Source organism: Sorex araneus, chromosome 10 (assembly GCF_027595985.1).
Source record: "Sorex araneus isolate mSorAra2 chromosome 10, mSorAra2.pri, whole genome shotgun sequence".
NCBI lineage: Eukaryota > Metazoa > Chordata > Mammalia > Eulipotyphla > Soricidae > Sorex > Sorex araneus.
Window position 1 is genome coordinate 64052250 of NC_073311.1, and position 17310 is coordinate 64069559.

Consider the following 17310-nt stretch of genomic DNA (forward strand, 5'->3'; position numbering starts at 1 on the left):
ACGACTTTGTTAACTCTTTTTTTTTCTTTTGGGGTCACACCCGGCAATGCACAGGGGTCACTCCTGGCTCTGCACTCAGGAATTACTCCTGGCAGTGCTCAGGGGACCCTATGGGACGCTGGGAATCGAACCCTGGTCGGCCGCATGCAAGGCAAATGCCCTCCCCGCTGTGCTATTGCTCCAGCCCCCCAGAATGACATTTTAACCCCTGTGAAAGCTAAGAACAAAAGCGGAATCTCACACTTACTCTGAGAAGTATTTCTGTGGCTCGATTAAACTTCAGGAAAAGGAGGTCTTGGAGCTCAAGAATCGACCCTTTGTATTGTGTTATATTTTTATGTTGCAGATCAAACGGTGGAGTCTCGAATAACATCAGCGTCAGTTTATCGATTAGCTGTAAAGCAACAGAACATTCACGTTCATCCTTGGAGCAAACTGTCAGAGGACACTGGAAGGGGGGCAGTCCGTCACTCTTAGGCGAAGGGGCAAAGCAGATTCAAGGCCGTCCCCGTATTCATTCTGAAAGTTAAAATCAAGGTTTCTCCTAAGAACTCGGTGGTGAGCACTGCGCCTCTGGAGAGACTCGGCTGCTCTCACCCGAGATGGGGGAGTCGGGAGCAGCGAGAAAGCCAGATGGGGAGAGACATGAGGAGGGAGAAGAGATGCAGCACTGTTTCCAGGGCACGGAGGGGAAACTGAGGCACACCTGGTGGCACCCTATGAGCTTAGACGCCCACTGTCACCCCACCAGAGCTGTGAAGGTGCATACGGGAAACCAGGAGCCCCCAGGTAGGTGGGGGGGCGGGCACAGGGCAAGTGGTGTCCAGAGCTGACCCACTGGGCAGCTGGGCAGGACCCAGCTGACCATACACAAGCCCCCCATCCCTGACTGCAGCCTCCTCCTTCTGACTACAGCCCCCATCTGACTGGACCCCCACACGCCTGCAGCCTCCTCCTTCTGACTACAGGCTCCATCTGACTGGACCCCCCACAGGACTGCAGCCTCCTCCTTCTGACTACAGCCCCCATCTGACTGGACCCCCCACAGGACTGCAGCCTCCTCCTTCTGACTACAGCCCCCATCTGACTGGACCCCCACACGCCTGCAGCCTCCTCCTTCTGACTACAGCCCCCATCTGACTGGACTCCCACATGCCTGCAGCCTCCTCCTTCTGACTACAGCCCCCATCTGACTGGACCCCCACATGCCTGCAGCCTCCTCCTTCTGACTACAGCCCCCATCTGACTGGACCCCCACATGCCTGCAGCCTCCTCCTTCTGACTACAGCCCCCATCTGACTGGACCCCCCACAGGACTGCAGCCTCCTCCTTCTGACTACAGCCCCCATCTGACTGGACCCCCACACGCCTGCAGCCTCCTCCTTCTGACTACAGCCCCCATCTGACAGCTGACTCCGAGAGCAGGGCCGGGTGTCGGCCCGTGGCCAAGTGTTCTCTGGTCCCAGGGGGACGTGCGGGTGTCCCAGACCCAAGGACCTGTGCCCTCAACACGGCATCTCTCCACCCACCCCCCCTCCCCTGGGCCTCCTGCTCGTTTATTTTCTGCCCCTGGTGCTCTACGGCTCCTTCCTTCCCTCCCCTCCTCCTCCTCTCCCTGCGCGTGTTCGGGTCAGTTTTCCCATCGCCCTCTGTCTGTCTGTGCTGAAGAATGCGCAGCAGAGGCCACTGCTTCCCCTCACCAAGCGACGGGCACGTGGGCAAGCCCTGCACTGTCCTCTGCAGAGCCCACCGGGCCCCCAGCCACACACAAGCCTCTGGTCGGGGGTCCCCGGCCCTGCAGGCGCCCGTGCTGAGCCAGCCGGGCTCAGGGCGTGTGGGAGCTGCAGACCCCAAGCCTTGAGCACTTTTCACTCTTTCTAGGCTGATTCCCCTCCCCCGGGCCCCCTGACTTTTGAGCCAGGCAAGGGGTGCAACTGTCCTTTTCACCAGCACCTCCGAGTGTATTCAGAAAGGGCAGCTCCCCGGGCTAGCCACTCTGTCCTGCTCAACAGCTGGGAGAAAGAGCAAATGTCCTCCTTCATCTTTGCGCTTCCTGTGGCCCAGGGCATGCAGAGCACCTTAGAACACGTGGTGCTGAGCTCCTGACGGTGGCTGGTTCCGACCGTGGATGAAAGCACGCCCTGCCCTTCCCTGCCCCCAGCCCCAAGCCACTTGCATGAAGGAGAAATACAATGATCTTCTGGTCAGAACTGGAGGCGCACATAAGGAGCTCACATTCATGTTATACTCACTTTATCTATGTTTAAAAAAAAAAGAATGAGCAAACGTTTTTCGCCTTAGCCTAAGCAGCAACTGTGGGTTTTTTTCAAAAATATTTTTTTTGAGTGGGCGTTACCGGCACACCCTTGGCCCAGATAAATACAGAGCTGCTGAGCGTGAAACGGACCCTCTGCTCCTAAAGACTTTGATTCCAGAGGTCTACTAACCCATTTTGGCACCCAGAGCAGCTTCTTGCAGCAATGCATTGGGACTGTGAGCTGAGCTAAAATATCAGAAATCCAAAACCACACGGCCGCTGTCGTGGCCACACAAGTTTATAGAGTCTTCACTCTCAGCAATGAAAAGAAATTATTTAATGATGCCTTTTCAGCAGGCCTGATTGTTGGGGGAAATTCCAAACAATAATAGTGAGTTCTCTATTAAAATTTTGAATGTATTCAAAGTATAGAGAGAATAAAGTGAAGATCATCAGCTACTTAGGTGGGGGCTGGGTAGGAGGGGGGTATTTTGGGGTTTCTGGTGGTGGGACATGTGCACTGGTGAAGGGATGGGGGTTCAATCATTATATGACTGAGAGTTAACCCTGAAAGATTTGTATTTTTTTTCATGGTGATTCAATAAAATAAAAACTTATATAAAAAAAATTTTTAGATATTTTTTTTGCTTTTTGGGTCACACTCAGCAATGCTCAGGGGTTACCTGGCTCATGCACTCAGGAATTGCTCCTGGCGGTGCTCAGGGGACCCTAATGGGATGCTGGGAATGGAACCCGGGTCAGCCGCGTGCAAGGCAAACGCCCTCCCCTCTGCGCCATCGCTCCGGCCCCGCAGTTGTGTTTTCAACTGCAAGTGCGGCCCTGGTCGGACTCTGGCGTCGCGAGGAGAGCGGCCGGGGCCAGGAGTACTCACACTCAGCACCTGGTCACTCTTCTGGATCACCTGCTCGAAGGTCTCGTTGGTCTCCTCCCGCCACAGGCTGATGTAAGTGTTGATTTCCTGGGCGACCGTAGGGTCGGGGTGTCCATCGCACTGAAGATAGTGCTTCCACTGCGGGGGGAGGGGGACAGAGGGGCCCGCCGTGAAACGCTCCCTTTGACAGCCTGGATTCCCCCAGCCCAGTTTCCCAATGCAGGCAAAACAAAACACCCCCAAAACCAGCTGTGACTCTCCAGGCCCCAGGGGGGCAGCGGGGGGCTGGAGCACCTTCCTCGCAAGCATGAGGCCCAGCGTCTGGGCCCTGGCTCCTCACAGCGGCGGTGCGACAGACTGACTCAGCAAACCACATGCGGCACACAGATATTCTTCCCGTCCTTTGGGGAAGACAGGGAGCAGCCCGGGCTCCCCCCTCCGCATCTCCCAGGGGTCACGCTACAGCAACTCAGCCCCGGCACAGCAAGGACACTAAAAACCCTGGGGAGAACTGTGCAAACCCACCACGTTCAGTGAGTGCAAACAGTATCACTGAGGCACAAACAACATCAGGAAATTCTCAGACTGTCCTTAGCGACGCTCTGATGAGGATGTTCAACGGGTTCAAAGAAACACAAGCACAGGCAGCCAGCAAAGCACAGCAAAGTGTAAGAGCTGACAGGAAAAAACCTACTACAGGCAGAAATTACAGAAATTAGGAGTATGGTAGGTGCTATATATAAATATATGTAAATATATGATATATGCTATAACGGAATAATATATAATGATATAGAATATATATTATTTATATATGTATAAAATTCAAGAGAAGCTCTGAAGAGCAAAAGGACAGCAGCTAAGCAAAAGATCAAGGATCTCCAAGATGAGGAAGCAGAAGGCGGAAAATACTCTGGGAAGAAATGAACGGCATATGCCATATGCCAGAGAACTATGGGGTGAGCTCAAGAGGAACAATATAGCAATCATCGGAGTCTCTAAAGAACAGGAAGGCAAATGTGATGTGTTAATCAAAGGAATCTCGAAAAGAACTTTCCAGAGTTGAGGATTACAGGCACGGAGACCCAAGAGGCCAACAGGGTCCCAGTGGAAATAGACCCTGTTAGGAAAACTCCGAGACACACTCTACTCAAAATGACAAAATCCACAGAGAGAGACAGAATACTGAAAGCAGCAAGATCGAAAAAGGAACTTACAGAGGGAAGCCCATATGGACGATTCCATCTGACTAAACTCGGTGATCCCGAAGAGTATGGAGAGATAAATGATAAGAACTCGGTGAAATGAACACTTTGAGGATACTCTGTGCAGGGGCTAGAGCGATAGTACAGTGGGTGGGTGTTTGCCTTGCATGTGGCATACCCGATTCAGCCACTGGCACCCACGTATGGTCCTCTGAACACGCCAGGAGTGACCTCAGTGCAGTCAGGAGTAAGCCCTGAATACTGCCAAGTGTGACCTAACCCCACCAAAAAAAAAAAAAAAAGAAAAAGAAAAAACTCTTTCCAGCTATATTTTATCTGTCCGATTTGAAGGACCGATTCAGTGCTTCATGGACAGGCACCAGATTAGGGAATCCAGGCCTTGAAATCAGTTTTTTCAAGGAGCATTAAAAGACCTTCTCTAACAGAGGGGCAAACTTCTCCAAGTGTGGCACTGAGTAAGGCAGAGGGTTACCCTCTATCAGATTAAGGACGGCCTGCTCACGATTAGCTTGCTAAGGAATTTTATACACTTTTATTTTTTTTTCTTTTTGGGTCACACCCGGCGATGCTCAGGGGTTACTCCTGGCTCTGCATTCAGGAATTACTCCTGGCGGTCCTCGGGGGACCGTATGGGATGCTGGGAATCGAACCCGGGTCGGCCGCGTGTAAGGCAAACGCCCTACCTGTTGTGCTATCACTCCAGCCCCAATTTTATACACTTTTAATAATGAATTAAGTCTTGCATTGGTTAACATCACTTAACAATCAATCACCATAAATTGGCTCTTGTTGATTTATGTTCTGATAATTCCATCTGCCATTCCTTTAAGTTTTATTGGAGCAAGTAGTAAGAAGTAAATGTGCTACATGCCTGCCCTGTGGGCGGGCTGGGGTGGGAGGGAAGCTGGGTACATTGGTGGAGGGAGGGGCCCCCGGTACATGAGTTGGTGCTGGAACATTCTATGTCTGAAACAACTCTATTACGGACAGCTCTGTAAATCACAGTGTCTTAATAAAAACAAGGAAAAAATTATGACTTTAGCTACTTGATATTCAAGGAAAAACCACCTAATTCCTTGTTATCAAGAAAAGAAGCTTTACTAATTCAGATAAAATTTAAGCTTTACTGGGGCTGGAGCCATAGCACAGCGGGGAGGGCGTTTGCCTTGCATGAGGCCAACCTGGGTTCAATTCCCAGCATCCCATAGAGTCCCCCAGCACCGCCATGAGTAATTCCTGAGTGCAGAGTCAGGAGTAACCCTTGTGTATCAATGGGTGTAACCCCCCCAAAAAAATATAAATGAAGCATTACTAATTCAGATAAAATTTCTATTTATTGCCAAATACTTATTTTTTAAACTGTTATTGAATTGGTTTTGTTTTGCTTTCCTTTGAGGGGGGCACACCCAGAGGTGCTCAGGCAGTTCTTGGGGGACCATGAGTGCAGGATCTAATCTAGATGGGGTACATGCAAGGCAAGTACCTCACCCCTTGTACTATCTACCCGAACCCAATTTTCCCTTTTAAAAAAAATTCGGGGGCGGAGAAATTTGGGTCATAGCAGAGGTGCTTGGAGCTTACTCCTGGCTCTGCACTCAGGGATCATTCCTGGCGGTGCTGAGGGAACTGTCTGGGGTGTAGGGATGGAACCCGGGTCAGCCTCATGCAAGGCCAGGGCCCTAACATCATCTGCTCTATCTCTCTGGCTCTTCCTCTCCTTCTTTTTTGTTGGGGGGGGCTTTTTTGGTAACACCCAGCGATGCACAGGGGTTACTCCTGGCTCTGCACTCAGGAATTACTCCTGACAGTACTCAGGGGACCATATGGGATGCTGGGAATCGAACTGGGGTTGGCTGCGTGCAAGATAAATACCCTCCCCGATGTGCTATTGCTCCAGCCCCTCCTTCTTAACTACATGGTTCCTGTATTTACTGACAAGAGCCAGCACTTGGGGTCATTTCTGCTATTTAAGTGATAACTAGCTGTTAATGATCATTTTAGTATGAATTACTTCTGTCATCTGTGCAAATACTCCCCTTGTAATCATACCATAGTTTTTTGCTTAAAATTGTTGAGGGCTGGAGCGATAGCACAGCGGTTAGGCGTTCGCCTTTCACGTGGCCGACCTGAGTTTGATTCCTCCGCCCCTCTCGGAGAGCCCGGGAAGCTCCCAAGAGTATCGAGCCCACTCGGCAGAGCCTGGCTGAACCATATTTTACTCTAATATCAGTCTTCCTTATTTTCTCTTATAACCGCCTATTCTGTTTCCAAAGTTAGGGTATTTTGAGCAATAATACTAGGTTTCCACAAGCTCAGAGCTTTTCTGTTTTAAGATAATTTCTTCAGCATCAATGTCCCCAAATGAAGTCAAAGGACAGAAATGTTCCAAAGATCTTATTACTCACAAGTGACTTTCCAAAGCTAAGTCAATTCACTTTGATAAAGGCCACAGCAGAGAAAGATATGTTAAGAGATTTCGGATGAGCAAATTTAAAGTTTCCTGGGATTGAGAATATTAAACACCAACTTCCGCTTGTGGTACAAAGGTATTAACAAAAAGTAAATAAAAATGCATTTAGTCTGGGGCCTGGAGAGACAGCACAGCAGTTAAAACAGCCGGCCTGGATTCGACCCCCGGCTCCATATTTGGTCTGTCAGGAATGAATCCTGAGCACACACAAGAAATAAGCCTTTAGCGCCCCTGGACATGGCCCCAAACACGCCAAAACCATGAAATCCAATGAACTCGTCTTACCTGAGAAATCAGGCGAACTTCTCGTTTCATTTGCTCTGCCTTGGAAAAACACCTTTCCAGCAAAGAAAGTTCCGCGGCCTCCTCGTTTTTCCTTTCAAGGTCCTAGGGTGTGGGACAAGAGCCATTGCGTCTGTCCTCGGAACACAGGGCCGCTTTCCTAAGTGGCATCTAAAATTTACTCGACTTGGGGGTAGATAGTATAGCAGGGAGGGCATTTGCCTTGCATGCGGCCGACCCAAGTTCGATCCCCGGCATCCCATATGGTCCTCTGAGCACCACCAGGAGTAATTCCTGAGCACAGAGCCAGGAGCAACCCCTGAGCATCGCTGGGTGTGACACAAAAATACAAAAATAAATAAAATTTACATGACAGACATCTTGTTTCAAAATTGACAATGAAATTATTTTAAGAGTAACAGGTGATTAATCAATGCCCCCAAGTTTCCTTGGAAACGGTCGTTTGGCCAGTGCGGGGGGGCTCGAATGCTGTGGAGTCAGTGAGGTCCGATGGACTTCCTTAATCCTGGCCTTCCCTGTCTGCCTCCATCACCCCCGAGACCCGCTAAGGCCCCCCGCAGTGCTAGTGCCAACTAGAGACGGGGAAGGGGGTCTTTCATGGTCTGTGTGAGGAAACGGGGTGTGTGCGGAGGCCTTTCCTCTCAATGCCAAGGGCAATAAACACTGGCGCAAACACTGGACTATTCCGGCTCACAGGCTCTCAGAAGAAGTGGCTGCATCCTTCCCAGGGGGCGACTCAAGGCATCTGCTGTCGGCAATAAGGTCCAAGTTTTCTCATCGAAATTCAGAGTTTAGAAAACTTGTATCCACCTGTGAGCCAGACAATCTCCCCAGCCATTAAACTCTTCTAGGATTTAACTGGAGAGACCAATAGAGGTGATTTTTCTTTTTTACTGTAATAAAATAGCCTCAACATTGGAGGTGGTGGAATGGGGGCTTTTGGGGGGGTCACTGTATCACTGTATCACTGTCATCCCGTTGCTCATCTATTTGCTCGAGCAGGCACCAGTAACGTCTCCATTGTGAGACTTGTTACTGTCTTTGGCATATAGAATACGCCATGGGTAGCTTGCCAGCCTCTGCCATGCTGGCGAGATACTCTCGGCAGCTTGCCGGGCTCTCCGAGAGGGCCAGAGGAATCGAACCCGGGTCATCCACATGCAAGGCAAATGCTGTGCTATCACTCCAGATAATTTTTTTTTCCTCTTTGGGTCACACCCAGTGATGCGCAGGGATTACTTCTGGCTGTACACTCAGGAATTACTCCTGGCTGTGCTTGGGGGACACTATTGGATGCTGGGGATTGAACCTGGGTTGGCTGCGTGCAAGGCAAATGCCCTCCCCACTGTACTACTACTCCAGCCCCTGGGGAATAATTTGAGCAGCAAATACTCCTAAGCCACCACCGCAGCCTGACGCCACAAAACCACGCATGGATGCGAGACCAGTGCGTCGCATGGGGCAGGTCACAGTTTCTGGGCCCTGGTGTGGGAACTTCCGGTTGCTTTCAGATTCCACAGAGTTTGGGGTAGGCATGAAAGGAGGCCGGGCCCGAGAGACAGTGCAGCAGGTGGGCACTTGTCTGGCATCCTGCTGACCCCGGCTCAGTCACCAGCTCTGTCTTTGGCCGCCAAACACCACCAGCGGCCACTCTTGAGCACACAGCTGGGACCAGCCCCAGAGCACTGCGGGGTGTGTCTCCCCAGAAGATGACCCACAGCATCCACAAGCCCCGAGGGCAGAGCCGGGGTGATAGACCAAAGGGCTGGAGTATGTAAGCGGGAGCCCCACTGTGGCCCCTTATGACCCTGAAACAAAAAGACCCAATTATCTGAAGACACGATGACCGTCTTCTCACTACGGGTCCGATTTTCTCCAAATATTCAGTGAGAACAACACGTGGCCCCCGCGGGCTCTGACTCCAGTTCCTTCAGTGAGGTCAGACACCACCGAGGCGTTTAAAATCAGACAATTCTGCTCATTTCCCTAATGAAACACACACGGAGACTTGTCCTTTTGCCCTTTGAAATGGGTAGATGCATTTCCTTTTTTTTTTTTTTTTGGTTTTTGGGTCACACCCGGCGATGCACAGGGGTTACTCCTGGTTCATGCACTCAGGAATTACCCCTGGCGGTGCTCGGGGGACCATATGGGATGCTGGGATTCGAACCCGGGTCAGCCGCGTGCAAGGCAAACGCCCTACCCGCGGTGCTATTGCAAGATGCATTTCCTTTAGACAAACATGAAGTCTGCTCATGTATGGAGTGTCTGCAGTGCCTGGTTTCCACTGCCCCTGGGGGTGGTGCCCGCTGCAGCCCAGATGAACAAAGCGCCTGGGCAGAACCCTGCCTTGACTGCCAACAGTGTGCTGGTGCCTGGCAAAAGGTGTCAGAATTGTGGCTCTGAAACATCCTGGGGATAAAGAGCTCAGAGAGAAGGGGAAGAATCTGAGTTTCGGGGGTCCTGTTAAACTCTCTGCTGAGAGTGGCTGAGAGAAGGTCTGCGCCTCCATGTCCACGCAGAGTTGCTTCTCTGTGCCTCAGTTTCCTCATCAGAGCCACACGTGCTGACCGTCAGGGTTACCCTGCCACGGCCAGGCCTGGCTGCACAGAGCCCGCTCACCGGGCTGGGGCTGCGGGACCAAGAAGGGCCTGACAGAGGGACGGCCACGGGACGCGCCCTCCCGTAAGGACATCGTGGGTGTTTACTTACTTTTGCTTCAAGTTTTTCCCATTTTTCTTGCTCAAGGCGCTTCTTTTCGAGCCTTTCGAACTCTTCTCTTTCTTTCTTCAAACGTGCTTCCTCTAAGGAGCAGAAAATCATTTCTCTGTGACTGAACCGCTAGACACGTAAGCCCTCGGAACCGCTTCCGAGAATTCCAAGGTGACGCGTGGGGCCACAGACTCTATCCCGGGGCGGACTCGGGGGAAGTGTCAGAGGTTTTCGAAAAAGGAAATGACTCTGACACTGGCTCGCGACTCGTATCTCCCTCCTTCTCTTCTGGGATCCTTCTCTGATTACCGGAAGGACTATTGGGTTAGTGAAGGATTCAATAATCACTTTAACCAATGAAAAGTGACACGGAGTAGCCAGAGGGCTCCGAGGGGTGGTCAGATGTCCACATCCCTGCACAGAGCCCCTTCCGGGGGCACCAGCAGAAGCAGTGGCCTCAATCTTCAGCTCTGGCTCCTGGAAACAGCATATGGCATGTGTGTTTCAGAACATAAGCCTAGTCCAATGTAGAACAATTCCCGAGACAGAGCTGCGGATATTACAGTCTTGGCGCGAGTCGCTTAGAGAGGGTGCGAGGGTTGTGATGAAATATCATAAGAAACCCGGGGGCAGAAATGAAGCCTGAATCTACAGCCACAGACGGCTGAAAGCTATCACCACTTGGAACGTTTACGTTTTTGAAATGACTCTTGGGGCCTGGAAGTGAGAGCCCAGTGGGCAGGGCACTTGCCCGAGGCTGGCCCGGCTTCAATCCCCAGCACCACGTGGGGTCCCCTGAGCCCGCCAGGACTGAGCCCTGAGCACTGCCAGGGATGGCCCCCAAAGGACACAAAAAGAATAGTAAATTACGTTTGGGTATTTTAACTAGCTAACACTTTCATATCCACTGCACAGCTTCCAGCGCATGGCGGTCCTCGTCGAGCTGGCCAGTGTCACCGAGATGAAGGCCCCAGGCTGCTGCTATTACTCCCCAGGGGAGTGACTCTGAGTTTTCGAATTTCAACTGCAAACAACACTAATGTTCTTATTTCACCAGTCACTACAAACACTTCAAGGTTGTTTGAACTAGCAAATAAAAAAGTCGGGTTTTCAAGAGCCGTCGGTTTCACTGGGCAGGGGAGGAAGCTCAGACAGAGCCTGTGGGTTGTGTGTCTAAGGCCCTGAGTTCAGTTCTGGGCCCCCCCCCCCCCAACCCGCCTGTGCCGCCAGCCCTGCGGGGTGGGCCCTCGCAGCCCCCAGCACTGCCCTGCTGGGCCTCAGCACTGAGCCACCAGGCCCCCCGGCACGGAGTGAGCATGCCCAGGAGCGGTCTGGGTTTGAACTTCAGAGGCAGGATGGTCTGACGAGGCCCAAACATTGCACGCGACATCAGCTCTCATCCATCTGCCAGCAGAACTGCACCGGGCTTCCTGCATCTGCTCCGGCCAGCCTGCCTCAGGATCTGAGGGAGAGCCTTCTCCCAGGAGAACTTCCTGGAGACCTCGGGAAGGGAGGCATTCCAGAAGCACCACCTGTGGGCTCCCCGGAACAGCGCCCTCTCCTGGGCTCATCTGTGCAGGAAATGGTGCCACTGCCCGCCCTGCCCTGTAGCCCCCTCCCTGCCCGTCCTGCCCCGTAGCCCCCTCTCTGCCCTCTGTTCCCTGTATCCTCCTCACCGCCCTCTCCGCCCTGGGCGCCCCTCCCTCCCGCTCTGCTCTGTACCTTCCTCTTTCAGCCGTCTCTCCTCCTCTTCCTGCTGCATCTTCAGCCGCTGAGCCTTGGAGATCTTCTTCTTCTTCCCATCAGCCTTCCCGGGGCCGTCGCATGGTACAAAGAGCAGTTAGCACATGCCGGGGGGGAGCTCCCCGACTCGGCCCCCTCAACTGGTAATCAGGACCAACCACGCTTGCTTCCGGAAAGCTCCTCCACCCAGTCCATCAGGCCCCCTACTGTGTGCAGAGCTGGCCCCCCTGTACCCCGGCTGGTGGTGGGCACAGAGGGGAGCTGGGGGGAGGGGGGGAAGACGCAGGTCCAGCTCAGAGCGTTCCCATCACCAGCGCTACGCCTTCAGAGGGATGCTAAGCCAAACTTTTTCCGCAGTTGTCCAGGCGAAAAAGAAAAATATATGCCCAAACCGCAACCTCGCTCTAGAAACTCAAGGTGTTGTGAGGAGCAGACGGGAGGGGAGGGACTCTGCCAGGCCGAGGTAGGGGCACCGTTCCCAGCAAGTGTTCACATGGTTACAGACTCGGGCAGGCCCTCCCAAGAGGGGAAGTGCTGGCACCAGGCAGGGGCTCGGGGGACGCTGGAGGGCCGAGTGCAGGGGCGCCTCCTGGACGGTGGAAAGGAGGGTGCGGGGAGCCCGCCTGAGACCCTCTAAGTGCCTGAGAACTGCTGAGGCTCTGAGGAGATCGGTCTCAGCAGGAACCTGCTAGCAAGCGGGATGTTTCACTTGTCAGGAGGGAAAACAGCACAACCCAGGCAGAGAATAGGGATGTGGATAATGTCTCCGGTGATCCACCTATTTGCTGAAACTGGAGAAGGATGAACAAGAAGAGCCTCTGGAAGCCGCAGCCTTGAAAGAGAAATGACAGAGGGCAGCGCAGACATAACCCCGGGTCCTCTGTCGCCAGGGCCGGGATGCCCGGGAGGGCACTGCCCCCTCGGCCCCTCTCCCGTGCATCGGCGGGGCAGAAGGGGCGCCGGACAGGACTGCTTCAGACGATGCCCGTGTGAGAAAGTGCCCAGAGGGGGCTGAGGAAGTCCACGGTGTCCCGTACAAGAGGGACAGACAGTTCTGCTTTACAGTGTAAACCTACGGCGGGAGGCGAGGGAAAAGGCTCTCTAGGCATCCTCAGGGAACTTGAATGTCTAAAACTTGGTACAGAAAACACAAATGAATTATCTTACCACACTAACCAGTTAAGGGCATATTATCTTAGGGTCATATTATCTTTATTTTTTTTTCAATTGAATCACCGTGAGATACAATGACAGGGTCATATTATCTTATGGTATTCTCTTATCATATTATCTTAAACTTTTGTGTATAACACACAAGAGTAGATGAAAAACTCCTAATCCAACACTTTCCAGAGAACCAGTAATTTAAAAGCTTCAAGTCTAGACACAAGTGAAAAGTAAAGGGTATATTTAAAGGCTGTGTGTGCATGCATGAAACTAAAAATATCTCGTCAAATTTAAAATCCGTCCTGCTATTGTGAGGGATTAGCCCGTGATTTAAAGAGCATTCATGTCTAAAAAGTAAGCTGAGTGAACTCTGTAAATTGTTACGATCTCAAAAACTGTTTAGAATTTCTGTCTACATTGTCAATACTTATAAAATTATTTTGAGAAAATAATTCCTACTTACCTTTTTTGCCTTGGGACCCTAAAAGTTGGAAAAACAAAAAATAAATGTAAAAGAATTCAAGTAATTTTTAACAAAAGCATGACAGTGTCAGATGCTAAGACCAGGAAATAAGGAGAAACTGAGTAAAGGAACTCACTGGACCATCCCTGCAACTTTTCCGTCCATCAAAACTTACCTCAAAATAACAATTTGTTTGCTGTGTGGTTTCTGGACCACCCCTAGCCATGCTCGGGGCTTCCTCCTGACTCTGCACCCGGGATCGCTCCTGGATGGGCTTGGGGGACCACAGGGGGTGCCAGGGTCAGAACCTGGGTCTGTTGCATGGAAGGCGGGTGCCTGACTCACACTGTACGATCTCTCTGGCCCCCCAAGAACTAGTCATTTTAAAAAGAATCCAGGAAGCAGATCACGGCGCAGGCCTTAGAGCACCTGCCTGCAAGTGAATAGTCAGAAGTCTGAACCCCTGGTGTCCCACATGCGCCTCGCAGGAGCCTGGCCGCTCTGTTGTCCCTCTGCAGGTCCTGTGCAGACACACTGCTGCCAGGAGTGTGTGTGTGTGTGATCACCGAAAAGATGTGTGAGCACACGTGGGCACCGAGGCACTCCCTGGCAAGCACTACAACCGGAACTTGTGTGCCTGAATCAAGAGCACGGCCCCCAGGATGTGCCAGAATGAAAGGAGAGCAATTGTCAGCGAGCCTCAGCGAGCACCACCCACCACTGCTGAGATGTGTGCACCACCGGGCATTTGTGTGTGCCCTGAGCCCTGATCACTGCAGTAACAAGAAGGGGGGGGGGAGGGAGCACGCATGCGCACGCACACACACACACACACACGAGCGCACACACATACACACACACAGTACAGAACTCAGACATGACTGCAAGCAACTCATGGAGAAACTAGGAGTTCAGCCCCTGAAACATCCTTGGAGTCAACTTTACAGTTTCTTAGACAATTAAGGTTGATGAAACGCCGAAGCACAGAGCAGAGAACCGCAGAGGAAGGTCTAATTTACAGGTTCCAAAGAGCATCCGTTGTTGGTCCGTGTGTGAGCTGTACTGGCAGGTTTGAAGGAGTGGGGACAGTCGCCTTAGAACAACCTTTCTAGCCAGGAGATAGCGCAGGGGGAGGCGCTGGCTTTGCTCACAGACCACCTAGGTCCCATCCCCTCACCGCTTACGGTGCCCCAAGCCCTGCCAGGAGTGCTCCCTGAGCACCGCCAGGTATAGCCCCAACCCACCCTCCAACCACCCCCGAAACATCCTATCAAATTAGACTATTGGCATCAGAGAAAGACAACCAGTTAAAGTAGACAAAGCTTTGGTTAAAAAAAAAAAATCCTTCTTCCAATGCTTCTTAAAGAATATTTCCTTTCGAAATTATTTTGATAAGAACAGTAGTTTTGATAAGTCTTTGCTATTACAAACACTTTTCAAGAAAACCGTGTATACTTTTCTCACATACCCATGATATTTCTGGTAAGAAACTGACAGTAACTCAAATAACTACAACATCATACACTTCCCACATCTGAAGTTCACAGAAAAAGTTCTGTTTTTGTTTTTCTCTTTGGGTCACACCCGGTGATGCACAGGGGTTACTCCTGGCTCTTCACTCAGGAATTACTCCTGGCGGTGCTTGGGGGACCACATGGGATGCTGGGAATCGAACCCGGGCCGGCTGCGTGCAAGACAAACACCCTATCCGCTGTGCTATTGCTCCAGCCGCATCACAGGTAAAGTTCTGGTGGGAGCCACATGCTGTGTCTGAAAGAGTCATGCTAAAGTCAACACAGAGTAGGTGAGACCTTGGAGAGAGAGACAGAACTTGCTAACTTATTCAGGACCTACTTACTGATATTTCTACACCACGCACTAAGAGATGCTGGGGCCGTCTGAAAGGGCCTAGAGAGACTTGCCTTGCCGAGTTCCAATGCCTGAATTCTATATTGTGATTCGATTTGCTATCGCTTAATAGCTGGCATTCTCCTGTCCTGAAGCGCCATGCTGTGCAGAATGTGTGACTGGTTTTGCTTCTTCCCCTGAGAGCGATGTTTGAAGCAAGGGTGAGTTGTTCTTCACTCGGGCTTCTAATCCGGAGTGGCCCGGGGACCCCGCCTCCCCGCTGCAAGCCCTGAGAACACCCTGGACACCAGCTCACAGGGTTCAGGGCGCAAAAGGCTGGGGAGCGAGTACAGCAGGCCCGGTGCTGGCCTTGCACACGGCTGAGCAGGGTTCAAACCCCGGCACCCCATAGCGTCCCCTGAGCACTGCCAGGAGTGGGCCCTGAGTGTGGATCCAGGAGTGAGCCCCGAGCACAGCTTGGTGTGGTTCAAAAACAAACAAAAATACAACAGACATAAACGACTCTCCAGGGATGCTTGTAACAATGCCCTTTCCTGGCTGAAAGGGGACTGGAGTCTCCCCCCCTCCGCCCTGCTGTGGTACGTGAGGGGCTGACTCAGGCCTCCTTGAAACTCTGACCTTTGCCACAGCCCTCAGGACCGGGACGTTGGTCCTTATTCGGGAGTAAGCTTGTTGCTGCCGTCAGAGCCGGGGAAGCACGGGGCATCTGGAGGGAGGCGGCCTTCAGCCCCAGGATGCTGTCCAGTGACACGGGACACAGTGCATGAGACCGCCCGGGCAGAGCTGCCGGAGGAGGCAGGTCCGCTGCCACGAGCCAAGACACCCCAGGAGCAGGGGGCGGGGATGGTGGCGGGGTGGGAATGTCTCTCTCCCTAGCCGCTACAGAGCAGAGTCCCCGGCGCCTGGGTCTGCACACCCAACCGCAGAACCGTGATCCAAAGACACTCCCGTTGACAGCAGGCCTGTTTCTGCAGGTCACTCCTTGAGCACCGGAAATTTCTGCACAGCCCCAGGTTTACAGGTGTGTTGACTAGGTGCACAAACCAGCCATCTACTGGCAATGAGCCCCACGTTCATTATGAAATACCCCCTCCCCGTGTTCAGGGACTGCTGTTAAGATACTCGGTAGGAACACGGTAGATTTGGAATCCGATTGTGCCCGGAATCTGCCAACTCCCGGCCAGAAGCAAGTGCCCCTGGGAGCCTCTCTGAGAGTCTTTCCTAGATGAATCCAAGCAGAACCTTCTGCGCCCATCAGACAAGAATAAATAGCTGCTTGGTGGCCCTGAAGGCAGTTTAAAGCCACTTTGCTTTCTCTTCCCCAGCCCAGGTGCTCGCTACAGCCCGTTCTTTCCTTCCCACTCCTTCCAGCAAAGTAATATTCACACTTTAAAACACACCCTGAGAGGTTCTTCCTCTCCTGAGCAGGGGGCGGGGACCCCAACCTTATCCTTTCCCAGGACCTGTTACACCACGGGAGATACTTCAGCCAGAGCCGCTCTGATCCGTGCTGAACGTCCCTTAGCCAGGACGGCTGGTCACCTCTGTACCCCTAGCTTCGAACCCCAAGCCAAGCACAGAGGATCCACTCCCTTAATAAGCTAAATAATTAAGCACATTTCTGCCTTACTTTAATTTTGTGTGTGTGTGTGAGTGTTTGGGAGGAGGGAATACCGGAGTTGCTCAGGGGTCCTCCTAGCAGGGCTGGGGGAAACACCCGCCATGTCTGGCATGGCAGGTGGCTCACACATGCTATTTCTCTGGCCCTGTGTTCACACCTTTAGTGCCGTTTTTCCTGGGGTAGAAGATGGACTGGCATTGGAGGAAGAGTTTTAAATTGTGTGTGTGCATTTATATACTTTGTTTTGGGGGCTACACCTGGGTGTGCTGGGGGGGTACTCGAGGTGGGTACTCGGAGGACCATATTCTGGTGCCCAGGATCGAACCACGGTGGGCCGAGCGCAAGGCAAGGCAAGCGCTTTTCCCCCTTTAGGATCTATCTGAACCTTTTCTGGGTTTAAGTCAGAGGAAAGGAAACCACTTTTAAGAAAAGGCGGGAGAGGTCGGGGAGGAGCAGGCCAGAGGAGCGTGCATCCTGAATAAAGCCAGGGCCCCGGGCTTCACTCCGGGTTTCAGTTCTGGCGAGAGATCAGCGCGTAGGAGAACTTCGCAAGGTTCTAAAGCGCAAAAGTTGCAAAGTTCAAAGAA

At 52.2% G+C, this 17310-nt stretch overlaps 1 protein-coding gene across 1 annotated transcript in view; it reads right to left on the reverse strand.

Annotated features, from left to right (window-relative positions):
• Positions 1–13246, reverse strand: part of DNAI7 (dynein axonemal intermediate chain 7) — a 37886-nt gene extending 24640 nt beyond the window's left edge. The window contains exons 1-6 of the mRNA XM_055118057.1: positions 13234–13246; positions 11583–11667; positions 9861–9952; positions 7131–7232; positions 3150–3287; positions 248–394 (exon numbers count right to left, since the gene is read on the reverse strand). Coding sequence (XP_054974032.1) covers positions 248–394; positions 3150–3287; positions 7131–7232; positions 9861–9952; positions 11583–11622 — 519 coding nt within the window. The 5' untranslated portion in view covers positions 11623–11667; positions 13234–13246. The remainder of the gene's footprint in view (positions 1–247; positions 395–3149; positions 3288–7130; positions 7233–9860; positions 9953–11582; positions 11668–13233) is intronic.
• Between the last annotated feature and the right edge of the window lie 4064 nt (positions 13247–17310).